This window comes from Sylvia atricapilla, chromosome 6, assembly GCF_009819655.1.
Source record: "Sylvia atricapilla isolate bSylAtr1 chromosome 6, bSylAtr1.pri, whole genome shotgun sequence".
NCBI classification, from domain to species: Eukaryota; Metazoa; Chordata; class Aves; order Passeriformes; family Sylviidae; genus Sylvia; species Sylvia atricapilla.
In genome coordinates this window covers 4351797-4372146 of record NC_089145.1, presented here as the reverse complement: position 1 = coordinate 4372146, position 20350 = coordinate 4351797, and the positions used below count along the sequence as shown (strand labels likewise).

Genomic DNA, 20350 nt, shown 5'->3' with positions numbered 1-20350 from the left:
TATTAAGTACTAAATGAGAAGGGATAGTACTTTTTAAACCTTTTTAAATAACCAGCCTTTTCAATCTGGCATGTGGAAGGGCAGCTGTGAGTAAAAGTTTGACCATGTTAAGTGGTTTAGTTACTGTGTATTCCACAGTTTAGGAGGAGATTACAAATCCAGTGTAAAACTCAGGCTGGTAATGCTTCACCCCTCCCCTCCCACTGAGCTGTATTCAGCTGATTCTCACTGGGTGCTCTAAATGTCTTCTGAAAAATTAATTCATGAGCCCCAGTGAGAAATGTACATTACATTGATTTAACTAGAGGGTCTCTGCTTGCTAATTTGAGTAAAATCAGTCACCCTGTTAGGTTTATTGCCCAAAGTTAAGGAGCCGAGGACGGGGATCTCGGCGTGGCTTCTGCGGCGCTGGAGTTGCTCAGCCAAAGTTCAGCCAGCTCTCATGGCTCCTCATCCTGTGGTGTGAGGTTTCTTGAGGTCTGCTGATAGGTTACTGAGATACAATACCAGTTGTTAACTAAATGGTTACCTTAACTACCAGGGATTAAAGCCCAGGGATTGATTTTGCAGTTCTTCAAAGTGCGGAAGGGTCCAAACACAGAGTATAAAGCAGGCAGAAATTCAGAGAATAGCAGTTGAATGTGCTGCAGCATGTTCCATATTCTCATACAAACCTAATTGTGTGCTACACTGTACAAATAAGAATATCATAAATAAAATAGGTGTTGGAACTCAAGGCATTTTCGTAGTCTATACTTGCAGCAATATTAACACCTTTTTTTGAGACAGAAGAGGTTTGTTTACTTGCTTGTTATTTATTCTGTAGCAGATACCAAAGGCAATTAATCAGCATAATGAAGTACAAGTAATTTACCTAAAACAATTCTGTGAAAAATTTCCAACTTTTTGAATACTTGAAAAGAGACTGAGAACTGTGAACTGAACCTGTATCTGTGTTTCAGAGTATGTTTGCCCCGTGATACATAGTTTCTCACAGTCCCCAACCTGCTGAAAAGTATAGTCTGATGTATACTGGGAATAGCACAGTAGAATGCAGTTGTTTTATCAAGGTGTGTTAATGACACTGTAATTGAAAAGGGCACAAGGTTAAGTTTGTGTTAGTCGGCTTTTCCTGTTGCCCTGCAGTGCCAAACATTTCACCAAGTCTCCAACAGATACTGCTTAAAGTGTGTTTTACATATGAGCTTTGGACTTCAAGGTTTGTGCTTTTCCAAAAAATTTTTTTAACAATTTCAAAAGCTAAAAAAAATGAAACTTTTAAGAAATTGTTTTTGAATTAATCTTACACCAAAATCCAAGATCCTCAAGAAATACTAGGACGATGCGACATTTAAGATAAACATCAGGAGAGAGAGCAGTAATATCACATGCGTGTTATCAGATGAACTAGCATATTTCCAAAATCAATTAGTTTATTTTTTAGCATTCAGACTAACTGAAAAGCATCATATGCTGTAAAGTGATACAAATCCCGCACAGGGAGTCAGCAAGTTACCTCTAGTACAGCCATAAAAATGGCAAAATTAGTTTGGGCACGTGTCACCAACCTTCTTCATTTTCCCTTCCCTCAGCTGGACTTGGGAAAGGATCATTTACTGTTTTTATAAAATCCTACAAAATAGTAACACGTTAGTAAAACTTGGTTTTGAACACAGTTACCAGGAAGAGTGCTCAGCAAAAAGTTCTTTTTATGAAGTACTGCTGCCTCAAACCGTTGCACATCTGCAGCTGAAAGATTTTAAACGCATCCAGTAACAGGCTGAGAGCAGTGCTCAGGTAGGGTCCGAGTGACACGGACATCACCTGTGCAGCCCCTGAGGAGTGATGTTGCAGGAGACAGGGGGCTGCAGCATTCTGAGCCAAACCTTGGGAGTGGGTGCACGAGGGAGAGATGAGCAGCAGTTCAGCTGGAGCCAAAGGAGGGAGGTCGAGTAGAAAACAGGGCCTGTCTGTTTGCATTACAGGGCCTGGACAGGCTGCAGCTGAGATTAACCCAGAAATAAGGCTGAGTGGGAAAGAGGAGAGGATCACAAACGTCCATCATATTTCACCTCCTGCAGAACAAAACCAAAACCCTGGTTCTGTTTCTTCAGGCAGCTCCTCTGACGGTTATGCTGGAGAGGGATCTGGCACAAGAATCTGGCAACCAGGAGTGAGGAAAGGTCCCAAAAAAGAGTATGGCTGATTTCTGTCTGAAGTATTGGCTGAGGACATTGGAGTGCTCCCTCTGAACTTCAGTACTTTTGTAAAGTGTCCTCTGTGTCTGAGTGGCTGAACAGTGTCTAAGACAGCTGGAGAGGGGACACCTCATTTGCTCTCTTGGAGAGGGAGGAGAAGGGCAGTTGAATCAAGGGTGGATTTTTGCTATAGATAAATTCCTGGGTTTTGATTAGCAAGCTTGAGAGTAGGAAAATAAGTCAATAACAGCACAAAAATAAATACATAAATCCAGATGAAATGGGGTCACTGGAATAAAAAAAAGAATAAGAGAAGTATTAGAGTAGAAGAGCTGATGATTGAGGGTTTTTCTTAGTGTAGGTGTAGTTTGCTAAAGGCATTAGGTGATAATAGAGGAGAAGGGCCAAGAGAGGAAGGAGCAAATAGGTTCAGAAGGCACGAAGACCAAAATGGAGAGAAATAGATATAGATAAAGATATAGATGCCTATTTTAATGAGTAGGTCCCCTACAATGGAGTTGATGCAAGTTAGTCTGTCTAACATAAAACTTGCATATGCTGCAGATACTAAATTTTCCAAATCTACAGGAAAGGCGTTAAGGGCTATGTGATAAACCTGAAGAATAATTAATTTTCAGCATTATTCAAGAAATGAACAGAGTAGTGTTTCCTGCATTGATTATTTTTTTCCACACTACTTTTGTGATGTGTGGCTTCCTGTGTTTTGTTGTCTCCTCCCAGTATAGTTTAGAATCATTTTTTAGTCAGACAAGGTTTTGTTGCAGCAAAGGGAAAGTGTGACCAGTTTTGTGGGAGTTTCTCTCAGCATTCTTGGCCAGAGAGAAGCCAGTATGCATTGCTCTGCTTTGGGCAGTTGGTCAGTAATGTTTCCCTATATTTCTGAGAAACTGATCGGAGAAGGTGTGGTCTTTGTGGCCAATCCAAATATCTAGCAGTTATATATATAGAACACAATGACTTAATGCAATGACCAAATTTTTTTGGTTTTGTTTGCACCTTGAAATTTTGTCATCTTCAGTTGAGGAGATAGAAAAAGGATGAATCTTTATGGATCACAACTTTTCTTCAGGCGTATTTTCAGCACATTGTAAGATAGTCCTCAGTCTTGAATGCAGAGGGAACTTCAAGTGGAACAATACCAGGATTTTGTGTGCAGACCTCGTATGTGAGTTTGGAGGTACATCCACCTGTGTATGGAAAAACACCCATGAGAAAACCTGAGGTCAAAGCTCCCCCATCCCTGCTGCTGCTGTGCAGAGGATTTGTCTGGGTAACACCCGTCAGTGCCAATGACAGATACATCAGTGAGCAAATAGACTCCAGGAGAAGTGCTCCTTTACATTTGGGGTTTTATCAACTGTGTGTTACTAGCATTCTTTTCTTTCCAAAATGGATTACTAACTAAAACAGAGAGATTCATTAATCAGAAATCTTCGACACTTACAGAACAGGTGTTACACATCCTAAAATCTGCTTTGTGTTTCAGTGTCCCAGCTGATGTTGGTATAAAGGGTGGTTAAAGCTCCAGAATAAGGGAAAACTTGGTCTATGACACAGATATCAGCTGGTAGGCCAGTTTACATTGCAACTTTCTCAACTTTAATACTGTTTCCTGTTGCTCCATCAGGTCTACTGAGCAATTTAAAATATCAGAAGAAAGAGATTACTGGAGATGAATCAAAGCTACAGGAAGATGGAGCTTTGAGGGTTTCTTTTCAGTAGACACTGGAACCGCTCAAGTCAGAATGCTCTGCTCATAACAAATGAGAAAGAAAACATGTTACCATTTTAATTATTATTGCCTATTTAACGTGGGACTTCTTGAATAACCATGTCTTTGAATAAACATTTCTTAACTAAAATGACACAATTTTGTAGCCAGTGATCCATGACTTTAAGTATTTGGAAGGGCTATTGATTCACTGAACTGGAAGAAATTAAAGATGTTGAGGCATATTTTCAAAAGTAGAATTACATGTAGTATAAATTATATTTGATCATGTATATTTTATTTAGAATCTAAATCATAAAAAAAGCTAGGCACATGTAATACAGCATTCAATTTACCTGTAATAGCTTTAACTAAACATTGGTAGTTATGTTTAAATCAGCTCTGTGTAGTACCATGAGAGCTGCCAGCACTTCCCCTTGTTCCTGTGGCATGGTCCCCTGCATGTACCTATTTCTGTTTGTGGTAGTCACTCTCTAGGTAAATTGTCCATAAGGCCAGTGATTCCATCAGCAAATTATCCAGAAAATGCCGTCAGTGCGCGTGGTGACACTTGTGCCACTGGTGGTTCCGTTGCCATTCCAGTGGGATAATTAAATTGGCAGGTTCCTCTTGTGCCCAGCGTCGTCATCTCCCTTCCTTTGGCTCCTCAGCTTAGACCTTCTCCTTTTCTCTGTCCGAGTATCAAATGCGTTATTGATTGCTGCTCTCCCACCCTCCTCACTTTGGCTCCCCCAGCCCCTTTTTTTGATGTTGTTTTTGATTGGCAGTATCATCCCGACAAACAGGAGGCAGATGTGCCAGCAGGAGAAGTGGAGGAGCGCGTGCAGCGGTTCATCGAAATTGATCAAGCGTGGAAAATTCTAGGGAACGAGGAGACAAAAAAAGAGTATGACCTGCAGCAGCGTGGTAGGTTCCTGCCAAGGAGTGCTGGAGTGGCAGCAGCTCTTTAAATAAGCAGGGGCTGGGAGTGGTAGTTAGATGGTATTTTAAAATGCTGTTTAGTGCTGAACCGAGTGTTTCTTTAGCTCTTGTCCTACTTTCAAACGTGGGTCCATTATTTATGGCTGGTGCTACACATACATTAGCTGCTGAAAACACAGAATGACTTCCAACGTAATGTTAGGGGACATTATTCCTGATAGTTTGAATTATTATGAAATTTATACTAATTGCAACCCTTAGCCTTTTTTATTTTATGAAGGCAGCTTCATCAATTGTTCTTAATTTTAAGTTTTATGCTCCATTTTGTTGCAGTGTTTTAGATGCAAGTATTAATCCATCTACACCTAGTGTTCTTTGTGTATGGATTTATAACCAGAATCATTAGGACACATTCTTTTCTGTTGTGGGTGTTGGGTAGCGTTCATAATTCATCCGTAGTCTAAACTAGCCTTTCTAAAGCAGGTTTGTAAATAATATTTCAATGTAACATATTAACTAGGCAGCTCTAGCACGCATTCCTTTTTATAGTTCTCAGAAAATAGCTTCTTAAAACAGTGACAGGCTGTTGTGAGAAAGAAAGGGGGGAAATGTAGGTCAGGTCTGTCACACATGGGCTACCATTACATGAAGTGATAGGCTGTCTTTCTGCTCTGGCCTCAGGATAGGAGTCCCTCAGCCTTCCATTAGAACCTTCAATAAATGTATATCCACCCTCCATGTTAATGGGGGGAGTCAATAATAGTGGCTTGCCCGTGGGGAGAACACTCGGTCGCACTCTGCAGTAACACACTGGGGCTGGCATTGACGTGGAGCCACCACCGCTGCGGAATGTGCTGATAAAAGCCCGCTGTCTGTGCGGCTTGTTATTGAATTCCCTGCCATTGTGCATTGGCACACCATCAGACCTCGCTCCCTCGTGCTGATTTTTAACTCCCCTGCCACCGCCGTAGTCGCTGTGGCACACAGGCATCTCTCAGGATAAAGAGGGTGATGGAGAACTGGAGATACATGGGGGGAATTCTCCCGTTAAATAACCGTGTATTTCCGACTTGGTGAGGCTTTGGCAAGAGAGGGAGAGGGATAAAAACAGAGTCGTTGAATAAGTATTTTAGAAGAATGGAAAAAATTGGATCTTGTTCTGTTCGTAATGTAAACGGTATTAAGATAAGACTTAAATAAATTTTTCATTTCAAGGTTATTTTTTAAATGCCTGAAGGTGATGTCAGAACAGGAGTGTCTGCTGCCCAGTGCTCTCATGCTATTGTACTCTTACCATTGTAATATTGGTTATGCCTTCTCTTTTCACAAATTGTATGTGCAGAGGAAAAAGGAAATTATAGAGATTAAGTTGGGAGTCTTTTCAATATTTGGTGAGTTTTACCTAAAGCTTTAATTCAGACTATGAAGTTTCATTTTGTCTGGGTCAGGTTAGTCCACTGGAGTAGAGAGCTATCTCAAGATTTTGTTTTCCCCTAGGATTTAAGGACATTGCTGTAATAAATTACTTTTGAGTAATTTGAAGATTATCTGTAATTTCTGAGATTCTTTTGCATCTGGGTGAGTTCTTCAAAAAGCCAGCCCAAGATTATGTGTAAGAGACTTGGTAAATAAAGAAATGATACTGTACCTCTGTTCAGGCAGGTGTTTGGTAATGGGATGGTGATGGGACATTCTGTTTTAGCACAGAGGGTGCCATTCCCAGGGCCCTTGTGTTTCAGACTGAGCCACACCTAACACACATGTGCAGTGCTGCTGCATTCTTTCCAGCATGTTCCCTGGCAGCAAAAGGATGGGGAAATAAATTCTAGCTCTTTGAATGCCTGTCAAGCTGCTTCTGAAGTCATGATTCTAGACAAATTCGTAGACACTGCCATAAAAGCTCACAGAAACAAAGGAATTGAGACAGCAGCTAAGGGGAATAGTGATGAGAGAGATAATACAGCAAGTTAGTAAGATGCAAAGGGAAGCCAGGAAGCAGGATCTGAAGGATGCCTCTGTGTGTGTGTGTGTGTGTGTGTGTGTGGCTGCCCATCAGCAGGAAGCTCTTTGCACTGCAGTCTTTTCCCCATTTCACAGACTGTTTATTTGTATGTACCTTCTTGTGTTACACTAACTAAATCTTAATTGCTTGGCTCAGAAATTCAGTAGCCGGAGAAGTTCCAAGGAGATGAAGTGCTGTGGGGCTTATGGCTTTAATTTTCTTCTTGTTTGAATTGTTGAGTCTAACAAGTGAATGTGCTTTTATATCTTAATACTGCTTTTCTCTGAAGGTTTCCCAATAATCTCCTATTTTTTTTGTGCCTTCAGGCCATAGCATTAAAGGGGAAGGGACAAACCACAAACTGTTCAGAGGTTAGCCTCAAATACTTACCCAACTTCTTCTGATCTGGAAATCTTATAAGAACTGCCTTTTTGTGTGTTTTCTGGATTGTTTTTCCAAATCATTGTTTTGTCATGTAAGAATACCTTTTTATGATGGTGAATCTTTTGCTTACAGCCTCCGAAAAATTTGGGGGATGAAAAAAAAAAATCTGCATAACAATTTACCTATGGAGAATGGACTTGGGTATTTTGTCAGTAGATTTTCTTCTTAGATTTTTTCCATTCTTTGTTTGATATCCCATTTTAAAAAGACGAATATGCAGTTAAAATCAAGCTTGACTCTAATTATTACCAAAAGTTTTTAGCATGGGTAAAACCTGTTTCACATTTTTCACATTAGAAATCATCTGAACCCTGAAAGCTCATGCCTCTGTGACAGAGCTGGAAAGAAGAATTCTCTTGGAATCAGAGAATGACACAGGCTAGAAGAGGCCATCCAGATCAATCTACCTAAAGCCAGTCCTCACAGTCAGTTGCTCAGCCCCTCTCCAGCCTAGCTTTAGTGTCTCCAAGGAAGCAGATTCTTGAGCTGCTCTGGGCAGCAGTTCCAGTGTTTAAACACCCTCATGGTAGAAAAATCAACCAAGGGAATGACAGCCAAATCCCAAATCAACCAAAACTTGATTTTCTTCTCTCAAGCTGTATATGTGGACTTCACAGCTTGTGCCTTTGACTTCTCTTCCTTGCTGTGTGCACCCTCCTTGCCCCTGACCATGCTGGCAATCCAGTGGGCTCGCTCCGTAGGGCTTTGTGCTGGGGACACAGGATTTTGGGTGCAGTTCCCTTAGTGCTGAGGAGAGAGGAGAAACAATCCCTGTGTTGACCTGCTGGCCATGCTGTTGCTGCCATGGCCCAGCGTGGGGCTGCCTTGGCCACAGGAGTGCCCTGTGCTGGCTGGTGTGGAGCCCTTTGTCCATCAGCTCCCTCTGGTCCTTGCCTCTCCAGCCAGATGGCTCCCAGCCTGTGCTGGTGCATTGGGTTGTTCCATCCCAAAAGCAGCACTTCTTGCTTGAGCTCTTTCATGTCCCTGCCAGCCCATCTCTATATCCTATCCAGGTCCCGTGGAATAGCAGCCCTGCAAAGTTTCTGCTTTTTCGTTGATATATACAAGGGAACTGTATCTAAACAAGCATATTTCCAAGGTAATAATAAGAATTTATTTTATGTCTTAATTATTGATCGATTTTATGCATTAATTGTTAATGGTTGATTAGCAAAAAAGTCACAAAATTAAATCAATGAACTGGTGGTTTAGAATAATTTCTGGTGATAAATGTAGCAAATAATTCAAAGCTAGTAATGGAATCAACACTAAAACCAGTTGGCCTTGTATATGATTCTGGGTGGCAGATATAAGAATCTAGGGGTTCTTTTCCACGTATGGCTCTAGTGAGGTTGAATCAAGGATGGTCTGTTTCCACGTGAGGATGGACACAGATGTCCATAACTCATAGAGTCACTGAATGGTTTGGGTTGGAAAACACCGTGAGGACCATCCTGTTCCAGCCCCTTCACTATGTGCAGGGACACCTCCCACAGGACCAGGTTGCTCAGAACCCTATCCAACATGGCCTTGAACATTTCCAGGGATGGGGCAGCCACAGCTCCTCTGGGCAGCCTGTGCCAGGGCCTCCCCACCCTCACAGCCAGATATTTTTTCACACTATCTAATGAAAACCTGTTGTCTTTCAGTTTCAATCCATTCTTTTTTGTCCTGTCACTACGTGCCCTGGTAAAAACTCCCTCTCCATCTTTCTTGTAGGGTAGGGGGAGGAGTTTTCACATCTTGGCACATACCTCCTTTGGATTTTCAATTTTTAAATTACACTTTTAGAAAAATACTGTAGATGCAATTTTCTTACAGGAGTAACATTCCAGCGTAATTTCTGTTTTGTTCTTGTGTCAGTTCTTAGGCATGAGGAATTCCAGGCTCTAACTGGAATTGCCAGGGTTCCAGCTTGTTGCTCTGAGAATGGCTCTGGTTCCATACCCTTTGTTCCTCTCCATCAGGCAGTGAGGCACAACAAAAAAAATTGGGCTTAGCCTAAACCAGCTCATTTTGTAATATTGGTCACTAAGGCAGGCTTTGCTGACAAGAGCAGTGGTTTTGCAGTGTGCCAGGTTGTGCTCTGCACATGGCAGATACGTACATTCCTTCTCCAGCCCTGGATTTGTGGCTGTAGCCCCTCAGCTGGAGCACAAGCCTTTGAACTCTCTGGAGTTAAATCTCATCAGCAACAAGTGGAGCAGGGTTGTTTTGGTATTTTTATAACAAATGTCTCTCTTTGTTATGAAAATTCTTAACACGTAACTTTGTTAAAATTTCAAATTAAAGTAAGTGGGATTGTTTTAAATTAGCTGAAAAGACTTAAATTTAAGGAATTGTTTTAAAACTGAAAAGCCTGTTAGAAAAAATTAACTTGTGAAAACATCCAGTGAGTACTGTGGTGATTTTTGTGCAGAGTTGGTACTGTGAACAGTATTTGACTGACAGTACATATTTTGAAGTTTAATTGTGTTTGGTTTGAAAAAAAAAAATAATCCAAAGTATGTATGCCTGATAACAAGCTAGAAAAATCTTTCAAGTATTATGACTATTTTTACAATAACCATAAACTGTTAAAAGGACTGAATTTCAATTTACTGCTAGCAACCCTTTCCCTAAAACTCAGCCTTAAATAGCCCAAGAAATATTTATTGTATCTCCAAGTGAAACTTAAATACCTTTCCTCTTTTACAATTTCTGAATGACCCAGCAAGGGCTCTAGTAAAGCTTTACTGAACCGAGCTGCTAATAGTTATTTAATGTTGTTCTGTAGCCTGAAAGAATCTCAGTAGATTTTTCCTTTTAATCTCTTTGAATTGCAGGCTCATAAACCTCTCTGATGAGCCTGCCAGTGTTTTCTTAGATCCTGCATTTGAGACAATGGAGCTGCAGAATCTTTTCACCTCTTGTTGTCAGACAAATCCAATAGATGGCAAAGCCAGGCAGGCTGTGCTGCTGGGGAATTCAGATTTGTTTCACGAGTTCTGGTGGACGAGCAGGTCCTCGCATCTCCCTCTGTGTGTTCAGGGTGAGTTTCAGGAATGACAGCTCTGTACACAGAGTTTTACAGCCTGAGCAGACATCACGTGCAAGGCCACCACATAACTCAGCACTGGTAAATTCCCACTCTCCTTGGGCCAGGGAGTGAAAATGGGACACCAGTTTACTTCAGACAAACACCAGCAAGGAGCTGTGGTTGTAACATCAATGATGCAGATGAGATAAGGAAAGGTCCAAGAAATATGAATCACTGTGAGAGTCATGAGTTTGGATGTTGTGCTTGCAAACTCAGTCTGGGCCTGCCTCTGTTTTTAAGTAAGTGGCTGCTTCTGTTTCTGCTGTCTCAAGGTGTATTAGGCTGGGTAAGGTATTTAGTAGGAGACCTAGAAAATAAAAAAGCTTTGTTCATCTCTGGGAGATGTTCCTCCTTCTTGAACCAGATAGGCAAATAAATGCAGTGTGCAAAACTGCCTGACAGGAGCTGTTACTGGATTATGTGTGAAGTCAAGAGTACTAATAGAAAACTTTTACTTTTTGAGATAACCACATTTCAGACTTCATAGAATCCCATTCATAGAATATACTGAGTTGGAAGGGACTTAGGATCACTGATGCCCTGCACAGGACACCCCAAGAGTCACACCCTGTGCCTGAGAGCCTTGTCCAAACACTGCTTGAGCTCTGTCAGGCTGGTGCTGTGACCACTGCCCTGAGGAGCCTGTTCCAGTGCCCAGCCTCCCTCTGGGTGAAGAATCTTTTCCTGGTATCCAGCTTAAACCTCTCCTGGCTCAGCTTCAGGCCATTGGGTCCTGTCCCTGTCACCACAGAGCAGAGATCAGTGCCTGCCCCTCCTCTTCCCCTCATGAGGAATTGGTAACTGCAGTGAGGTTTCCCCTCAGTCTCCTCCAGGCTGAACAGACCCAGTGCCCTCAGCCACTCCTCACACAGCTTCACCTTCCTCGTGGCCTCCTTGGGATGTTCTCTAACGCTCTAATGTCTTTTTTATACTGTGGCACCCCAAACTGCCTCAGGACTCGAGGTGAGGCCACCCCAGCTCAGAGCAGAGCAGGGCAATCCCCTCCCTTGCCCAGCTGATGATGCTGTCCCTGATCCTTCAGGATCTGAACATCAGATGGGGTATAGCGATCTTTGTGAATTGTGAGAAGGATTCATTTTGCCTGTTGGTTGGGATTTTTTTTTCCTTTTATTATTCTCAAAATTACAATTGCAGGGATGAATTAAAAAAGCTTTGTTGAAATTCTGTTCCCTGGGCTGTGTATTATACCATGTTTGGAAGAGAAGAGAGAGCAGACTTTTCCTCAGCTGCCCCTTTGTTACTTTAATGGTTGGACGTAACGATCGTAAAGGTGTTTTCCAACATAAATGCTGCTGTGGTTCTGATTCACAGTTACTTTACTTGAGGTGTGGTAACTTCATGAATTTGCATTGTACCAGTTCTCTTCAGGTGGCTCATGGCCCATCTGCCCTTCTTGTACTTCCTAGCAGTGAGGCATGACCCAGACCTCTACCACCAATCCTATAAAAGTTGTTCTGAGAGAAATCCTGCTTCATTAATTCCAAACAGGAAACTCTGGAAGTTCCCTAACTTTTTTTTTTTTTTTTTTTTTTTACCTGTAGGTGCAAATCTTTTCATTCTACAACCTGAGACTCTTTCCCTTTGAGAAAATTGTGAATTTTTCTTCCCAGTATTAAAAATAAATATGTGAAATAGGAAGCATTTCCCATTTTCATACTGCTCTCACAGTTATGGTACTTTGTGAGCCAGACAGGTGGACAGACTTGATCTTGAGCTCTGGTGTTTTATTGTTTTCTTCCTCAGAGAAGAGGAGGATTCTGCTTCAAGCAAGGCCTGCTGGAGGAAGGGCCTCAGGATGGTTTTGTGGGTCCTTTCAGGACATTCACCATTGCGGTCCTCACTGTTTGTAGCTTGTACCAAGCAAACTCCCAGTAACATTGGTGTTATTTGGGATGAGATGAGGCCATTTGATCCTTTATTGTATTTTAACACCTCACACAGTTAACTAATGTTCTGATCAGGTGCAAGGAAAATGCTGTTATTCCATGTAACTGGTGTGTTTTCCTGTTTTCTTTCATCATTACACTCCTGCTGATTTTCCCCTTTTTTTTGAGAGTAGTAAAGCACTGGGTCTGAGTGGGTTAATTTTCTTTTGGTTCTGACCTCTTCATTACCAAATAGGTGTTCAGCAAAGGTAACATCAAAGAGGCTGTACCAATCCTGTCATTATTTCCAGTGTGTCCCACTTAATTGCTTTCATTTGAACTAATTTAGATGAGGCTCATTCCCAGGCACACAAAATGTACATTTCAGTTGAAAATAGAATAGCGAGTTGCAAAAGAAAGACTGGGATTTAAAACTTGGTGGTTGGGTTGTGGGGATAAAGAAGGGAATTCTCCATTACCTGATCAGATGAAGGTTGGAGAGGGGCAGTTTTTCTGGGCTGCTACTGGAGAGGGGGCTGCAAAGCCCCTCAGTTCTCCTGTCCAGGCCAGGGCAGAGAAGTTACACAGAAGAAGCTGGGAACCACTTAGAATGTCTTGATTAAGTAGGGCAATCTCCTGGGACTTAAAACAACGTAATCTGGACCTCTGACTTTTCCAACACATGCTCAGTAAGCAGTTCTGAAATAAGACTATTTCACTGGCAGCTTTTGAAAGAAAGCTGCAGAAAACCCTCCATGCTCTCAAAAGCTACTAAACTATGAACAGGCTTCAAAATTCACCACTCCAAGAGGTGGAACACTTCCCTTCTCAAGAACAACCTCATTTAAACTGTACATAGACACTGAGGTCCTGAGTCTTAGCAAAGCCAAAGCAGCTCTGTGTATGTTCTGTAGTTCAGCTTTTGGGCATTTCTTGTTCTTCAAAATACAGCTCTTGGGGAGTTGGAGCTCTCAGGGGACAGGCAGCAGCTGGGAGGTTTTGTGTCATGAATTTATAAGGGGCTTAGGTCTTTTTTTTCACTTTTTAGATACTGCTTTTTGTGGCTTCACTTATAACTTTGATGATGAGCTCTCACATTATTAAGCTAAAGAAGTTGGTGTGAACTTTGTACATCAAATATGAGTTGCTGATAAATGGAAAACCCAAGATCTGTAGTGAACACTGCATTTGATGCTGTCAGTTGTGTTGTACACTTTTCATTTCATGCTGTACTCAATGTTGGAAGAGTGGGGGCCCAGATGGCAGCAGATCTCTCAGGTACAGGCCAGAACTTGACTTTCTTTCTGTGCTCAGAGACTCTTTATCATAAAAGAGCACTTGGAATGGTCTTCCCCTACGAGTGTTTTGCATTAATTTCTTTGCAGAAATTTCAGTGGTGTTCTCACAACATTCTCTTGGTGCTGATTGGAAGGTTTTTCTTTGGCTTCTCCTTTCTAAGGAGGAGTGGGTTGCCTGAGAGGTACTGAAGGGAGACACTGAGAAATCTCTATTTGTGTAGATATTTAAAATATGCCTGGACATGGCCTGTCCTGCTGCCCTGGGGTGCAGGAGGCTTTGGTAGGTGATCCTAAGAGTCCCTTTGGACCTCAGCTGTCCCACCAATCTGGGGAAAGGACAGCTTAGCAGACCTTCAGCATTTCAGCTTGTGGAGCTGGAGTAACAGCCAGGCTTTAAAAGGCATCTACAGCAAAACAGAAGTTTGCCCCTAATTTCACTGAAGTGGGATGTGCAAAAGTGCTGGTTTCAGGGTCTTAGTTCAGTAATACATTGTCACCATTTAGTTCTCCTGGCTACAAGAGGACATTTTCCAGCTTGTGCAGATGTATGGAAACTAAAATTTTAGAGAACTACATTTTGGACTGATGCAGTGGTCTAGGTAGGACTCTCTAGTAGAGACCAGATTGACTGCTAGGTATACAAAACTATTAATTTATCAGAAAAGACTGAACATCTGCCATGTTTGCTTTATAGAAGATAACCTGACAAAAGAATGGCCACTTCATGCACAGATTTATCTGGAGGACATGTCCTGGAATGAAGGTATGAGTGCCTTGCTGCTGGTTCTAATGCTTTTTATTGTCCCTGCTAATTTTTTTCTGCATCTTGCACCACTGTCTTACTTTAAGTGCTGTTTTTTCTGTATTTTTGGGGACAAAGCTGTTTTGCTCTCAGAGATTACCTGGATTAGGACTCAACTTTCTGTTACATTTGTTTTCCATTCCATCTACATCACTTCTCCCTCACTTGCAGTACCACTTTTCACCCAGATCTCCTCTTGTATAATTGAGAGTACATAGATTTTTCCCACTTCTCTTGTGCATCTTGCTCTTCCCATGATGGTAGGATGCCTGTGTTTCTTTTTTCATCTGCCACTGTTATTTCTCTCCTATCTATTGCTCTGGCTTTTCTTGTTTAATTGCTTTTGGAATAAATTGATGACTTTTATTTTTATTATTTTTTACTTTTTTTTTAAGTTGTGAGGGGAAAAATCCTATTTCCTTTCCTCTGTTTTGGTTCCTGGGTTAGCAGCCTGTTTTGGAAGCATCCTTGATCTGTCACACATGACTTAGTTTTTTCTTTTAGTATCATCCATTTCACAGATGTGCACCTTGTTACTACTGGTTTTTGGGTTTTTTTGAAGAGACTCCACCTGGCCTGGTTGTTCAGTGTAAGAATTCCTCAATCACCAAAACATTTTGAGATTATTTTTTGAGCTACAAGTGGTAGCACAGACACTGATATTTACAACTCAGCAGTGGGAGGTTATTTGTTACTAAGAGCAGCTTTGGGAAGAACATGCCAAATAAATTCTTGATTCTTTTCCAGCACTAAAGGCATTTTTGTTTTGTTTTTTGGCAGATGAACAACTCTACACTCTGTCCTGTCGATGTGGTGGGAGTTACAGCGTCTTCAAGAGTGAAACCAAAGATGTGTCTTTGGTTTGTTGTGACACGTGTTCACTTGTAATAGAGATCCTGCAATGATTGTTTCAGTGAAGCACATTGAGTGTTACAAACTTTTCAAAAGACTGGACAAACAAGGGACAGCGTCTGCTAAAGAAATGTATGTTAAAGAAAAGAGAGGCACTACAAGAACAAGTTCATTCAGGCTTAAAAATGACAAGTTCCCCTTTGCTCACACAGCTCTACAGACAGGAGGCTCGAATTTTCCTTCTGCAGCTGAAGAGCTCGTTATTAAACACCTCCAACCCAGAACACCAGGTCTGTACAACTGGAATGTATCTTCTGATCTCAAGGCTTCTTCCCCAGCAAACAACAGAGTAGCTTCTTTCAGTTGCAGTCTGAAGCAGCTGTACCTTGGGCCCTTCCTCTTAGGTTAAATCCTTTTAACAGCTCAGATGACAAAATTCAATCAGGAGGCACAGATGTGAGAATGCTTTGAAGATAATGAAGAGCAAGGTTCTGCAGTGGGAGACAGGAACATTTTCTGTTTTTAAGCTAAATATTTACGTTGATGAAATCCTCTCAAAGCCTGGAGCCCAGAAGGAGGAGGCAGAGGTGTCCCAGTGCTGAGGAGCTGGTGGCTGTGCCCTGCCCTGTGACAGTGACATCACCTGGGCAGCCTGGAGCAGGAGCTCCTGTGGAGCAGAGCTAATGGAGTCTTCACTGCTGAGAGGAAAGGCAGGGAGGGAGCTGTGCCCTGGCCCCCCTGGGCTCCTGGCAGTGCCCAGCAGATCTGGAACCTCGCTGGTTCTGTCTTCACCTGCTGATGGAGGGAGAGCCAGAGGATGGCTCCGGCTGTGTGACCACACAGTAAGTGCACTGTGCCTTTTCCATCCTTCCTAACACTCAGTGCTAACCTGGGCTCGGAACAAAACCCCAGAACTCAGCCAAGGATCCGAGCACTCACTGTGGATCGCCACATCATTTTTGTTGGTGACACAAGTGTATCATTCCCACTCTGAAGTTAGGTGTAATCTCAGAAGGAGACATCTTTGTCAAGTAATATTTGTGTTTATTCTAAACAAAAATAGTTCCATTCATTTTAGTAGAAAATACTATGAAAACTGTCAATAGTAGCATAAGTATTTTAATCATCAAGAAATCTGTGGCCATTGGGACTTGCACGTAGAAATCCAAAGTCATTCAGAGGCCATATCTGTAAAATAAAGCACAGTCACAGGAGATTTTAATCACAATTCAAAGTTCAGTATTTTCATTTGTATTGTAATTGTTTCATAAACAGCATAATTTTTTCTCTCTTTGGTAAAGAACTTTGCTCACTGATGTGCTTCTCTTACTAGAAGTAATAAATACTGTATAGTACAGGGAATCGTTCCGTAGTGTGAACTTCACAATTCATACAAGGCATGCTTTGCTGTGGAGAGCCTCAGAAATTCCATTACTTTTTTTCACCCTTGCAAATAAACATGTTCCTAAAGAGTGCCTTTCCAGTTCAGTGTTTTCTAGCTTGTAAAACTCTTCATGACTTTAAAGACAAGGTATGTGTTTTTTGGTCCATCTAGGAGAAAAAAGGTAGCACACACACGGACCTCCCCGTGGTGAGGTGTACAGTTGTATTTTCAAGTTGGGCCTTTGAACTGCAAATACCAAACCTTGGGGAAAAAGATCTATTGGCTACAGGTAAACTTAGACAAACAGGAATGAAGGGGTGGAATGCCTGCCACCATCTGGGGCTCTGGACTGAGGGGTTCCTCTGAGAAGGGGACAGTTCTTTACAAAAGAGCACAACTCATCACCCAGTTCAGGTGTCAGAATGATGCTGACCAATAAACAGATCTCTCCAGAAATTAACTGTATAGCTGTTTATTTACTGAATGCTCCCAGGAGTACTTTGCTCTGCACAGTCATTAATTACATGTACTATGGCCTTGGATGCAAAAAAAAAGTAATAGGAAAGTAAGGACATTCATTTACTCATTGTCCTTTGTCTCTCTTGAATGTCAGTGTCTCTTGGCAAGATGTTCTTTCAAAGATGGCACAAGGGGCTCAGCAGGGAGAAAGATGATGCTGAAGGATCAGTGCCCTGTGTGGCTCTAATCCCATAAAAATTTCTCAGCCCCTGCCCAAGATGAAGCGACCTAGACAGAGAAAAGTGGGACACTATCTTGTTCCCAAAGCATCTGTCAGTATTTTATCTCATTTATTTTTCCTTAGAATTTGGTCTTAAGGTATAAGGACAGCGACTCTGGGTTCATGGAGCAGCCACAGCACAGAAGGAGCCACTTTGCCACTTTCTGTGTGGAGTGAAATTGTCTCATTTAGAAGGTTCAGTTATTTCTCCCCCTGTGATTTGTCCCCAGCACCGAAGGCTGTGACAGGAGAGGCTGAGGACAGGCATGGCAGGAGCAGCAGCAGCTCACTCCTGCTGGAGCTGTGCCCTGCCCCAGGTCCTGCCAGGCCCCTGGCAGCACTGTGCCCCATCACCTGCGTGGGGCCCTCAGCAAGGCAGAAGGGTGAGTCAAGCTCAGCACCTCAAGTTCTGTGCATCAGAAAAAGGCTCTTGTGCAAGATCTTAGAAAGTACTTGTGGTTCTGGCATGTGCAGTTAGGGAGGAGCACGAGGAACGGCTGCTGATACCAAGGACCATGGAGGTGATGCCTTGTCTCTGTGCTGATCAGCCGGGGAGCTATTTTAAGTTCCACACAAAAATACAGATACAAGCCAACAACAGAAGGGTATTTGTGATCTTGGTTAGCAGCAAAGCTGCAGAATTCAAGGCTGTGCAGAGGGCCCATGCTGGCTGCAGGCTGGGTGTCAAGTCTTTGTTTGGCCTTCAAGGCAAACAGAAGTAAAAGGAAAGAAAAATATCCCATATAATAAATCTAAGCTGATCTCAGTAAAGGCCTGGAGAAGGAAGTTCTTCAGTCCACTCACTGCAGCACAAATCTCATTTCAGGCAACTCAAATCACACCTACTGCAACTTGACTTTCTTTCAGTGAAATTAAAGCTAATTGCTTTAAATGTTGCTTTGACAGTGTAGATTGAACTTTGTCACAGTAATCTTAGTGGTAGAGTTAGAATGAAAATCTAGTTTTATCTAGTCTGCATGCAGGGAGAACCTAAGAAACAATACTGGTGGTTGGAAAGAGATGGAAACCCCTCCTCTGTGAAACAAAGACATGCCACTCTGTGGTAATTCCCGAGAGCTTTAAAGTTCTGACAGAAGTTGACTGTGACTTGCTCATTCAGACTGGCTCTTCCAATTAGCAGCTCTTTGCCCTCTTTGCTTTGGCCTACATAGATAGATTTGATCTGATGGGCTGGGCATAAATGGGGCTAACTAGCTCTTTTGAAGATATACCACAGGTCTAGTTTTGACATGGAGCCTAAATCCAGGGAATGCACAGGATATCCTACCTAGGACAGGATGAAACATGAGTTCTGTCAAAGTGAGATTCCCAGTGCTTTTACTGAATTTGCAGCTGCTTTGATTTCAGCAGCCCTTAATGGAATGACTTGTGTTTGGAGAGGAGAAATGGCGGCAGGGAGGAAAAGGAGCAGACAGAATCACGTGTTGGCATTTCTGTAAGGGTTAAAAACTGCTGCACTAACACTGACTGAGAACCTTCGGTCTAAACTCCAGGTAAACATTCATGTTTAGCCAAGAACAGGTTGGCTAAAGAAATTCAGCCAGCTAGGTTGGCTAAGCTCACTCTCTTCTGTTGAAATCCCTGACTTCCAAATTCTATTTGGGCTTTTTTGTATCCCTTCCTATAAAAGTAACTTAGTGCTGAAAGGGACTGTTACATCTGCTTCTCCAAAATCCACTGTAACATAAGGCCACAAAAGCTTCCGTTCTGAAGGCAGCCAAAACTGTTGGATGAAAGAGAAGCCAAAGCTGCAGCAGGCTGCATTAAAAGCACACAGAGGTTTCCTGGTCAGTGGTCAGCCACCTCCGCGCAGCAGCAACACATGGGAACAACATCATCACTGCATGCTCATGTGACTTACCTTAACCCAACTATGAACACTCACTTGAAGAGCAAATCCATTTTTGCTCTTGTTAGGCACCGGATACTTCAATCTCATGAAAACTTGAATAATCACTACTCTATGCCACTTGTCATTAAACAACTGCTGCAAACTCTGATTAAATTATTTTGATTAAGTACCAAGTGATTGCATAGTATCTTTTTTAACAGACAGTGCTCTGGTGCCCTAAAGTAGTGCTTCAAAATGAACTCTCCGTGTGTGAGTTTCACTCATTTTACAGAGTCTACATAGGGTTCAGTCCTGTCAGTCACTTCATTAAGGTCTTTCAAACACCTTCCTGGTCGAGGCACAAGCTGGACACAGAATCTATTGCTGTGGAGAGATACAGTCATTAATTCTGGTGTCCATACACACGAGTAAGACATCTCCAGTATTTGCTAACAGTCTGCTTAAAGAAGAAAACAGCAGCTTTTCTATACCTGTGCCTCAGTTTGGAGAAATGCTTTTTTCAGTCACATTATTACTGCCACACTTTCATTTAGAGGATTGTCAGCAGATTGGCATCCTTTGTCTCTTGGCAGTCAATAATCCAAGCTCAAACTTGGGTCATAAAAATAGCCCGGTTGGGAATCAGCATTTTCCCCTCTGGTGTCCAGGGTAAGGCAGACAGCAGGAGAAGGGGCAGAGCCCTGAGAAAACACCGGGGAAGAACTCAGAGCAAATGTGAGCCAGGAGGAACAGGGGTCACCCAAAATTTGCCAGTAAGGCTGATGGGGCTGTGTTGTCTGAGGTTTAGAAAGCAATTACTGATTGTGCTCAATAGCTGCAAGGGTTAGTTTGGGGTTTTTTTTTAAAAGTCCCAAACTGTGTTCATAAATACTGTAAATTAAGGCTATAAGGCTTTGTTAAATTGGAAAGATCTAATCTTCCCTGTGTAGTACAGGTGTGCTAAATTATGGGTTTGTGGATGTGTTGAAGTATTGGAGAAAACCTTTTATTGTTCTGAATGCACAACTTTAAATCCAGCTTTCTAAAAGCAGGTGCATAAGTGTGTAATATACACTCCCCTGTTTCTTAGATTAAACTTTTTATGGAGAGAAGATTGTGTTACTTTTTTTTTTTCCCCGT

The 20350-nt window shown here is 42.1% G+C and overlaps 2 protein-coding genes across 6 annotated transcripts in view; one reads left to right on the top strand and one right to left on the bottom strand.

Moving 5' to 3' along the window:
- DNAJC24 (DnaJ heat shock protein family (Hsp40) member C24) overlaps nucleotides 1-20322 on the top strand; it is a 38433-nt gene extending 18111 nt beyond the window's left edge. For all 4 annotated transcript variants that reach the window (XM_066320510.1, XM_066320509.1, XM_066320511.1 and 1 more), the window contains 3 exons: nucleotides 4719-4857; nucleotides 14276-14344; nucleotides 15164-20322. In XM_066320510.1, coding sequence (XP_066176607.1) covers nucleotides 4719-4857; nucleotides 14276-14344; nucleotides 15164-15288 — 333 coding nt within the window. In that variant the 3' untranslated portion in view covers nucleotides 15289-20322. The remainder of the gene's footprint in view (nucleotides 1-4718; nucleotides 4858-14275; nucleotides 14345-15163) is intronic.
- The window catches only part of IMMP1L (inner mitochondrial membrane peptidase subunit 1), a 31093-nt gene continuing 27001 nt past the window's right edge, over nucleotides 16259-20350 (bottom strand). For both annotated transcript variants that reach the window (XM_066320508.1, XM_066320507.1), the window contains exon 6: nucleotides 16259-16423. In XM_066320508.1, the coding sequence (XP_066176605.1) occupies nucleotides 16355-16423 (69 nt within the window). In that variant the 3' untranslated portion in view covers nucleotides 16259-16354. The remainder of the gene's footprint in view (nucleotides 16424-20350) is intronic.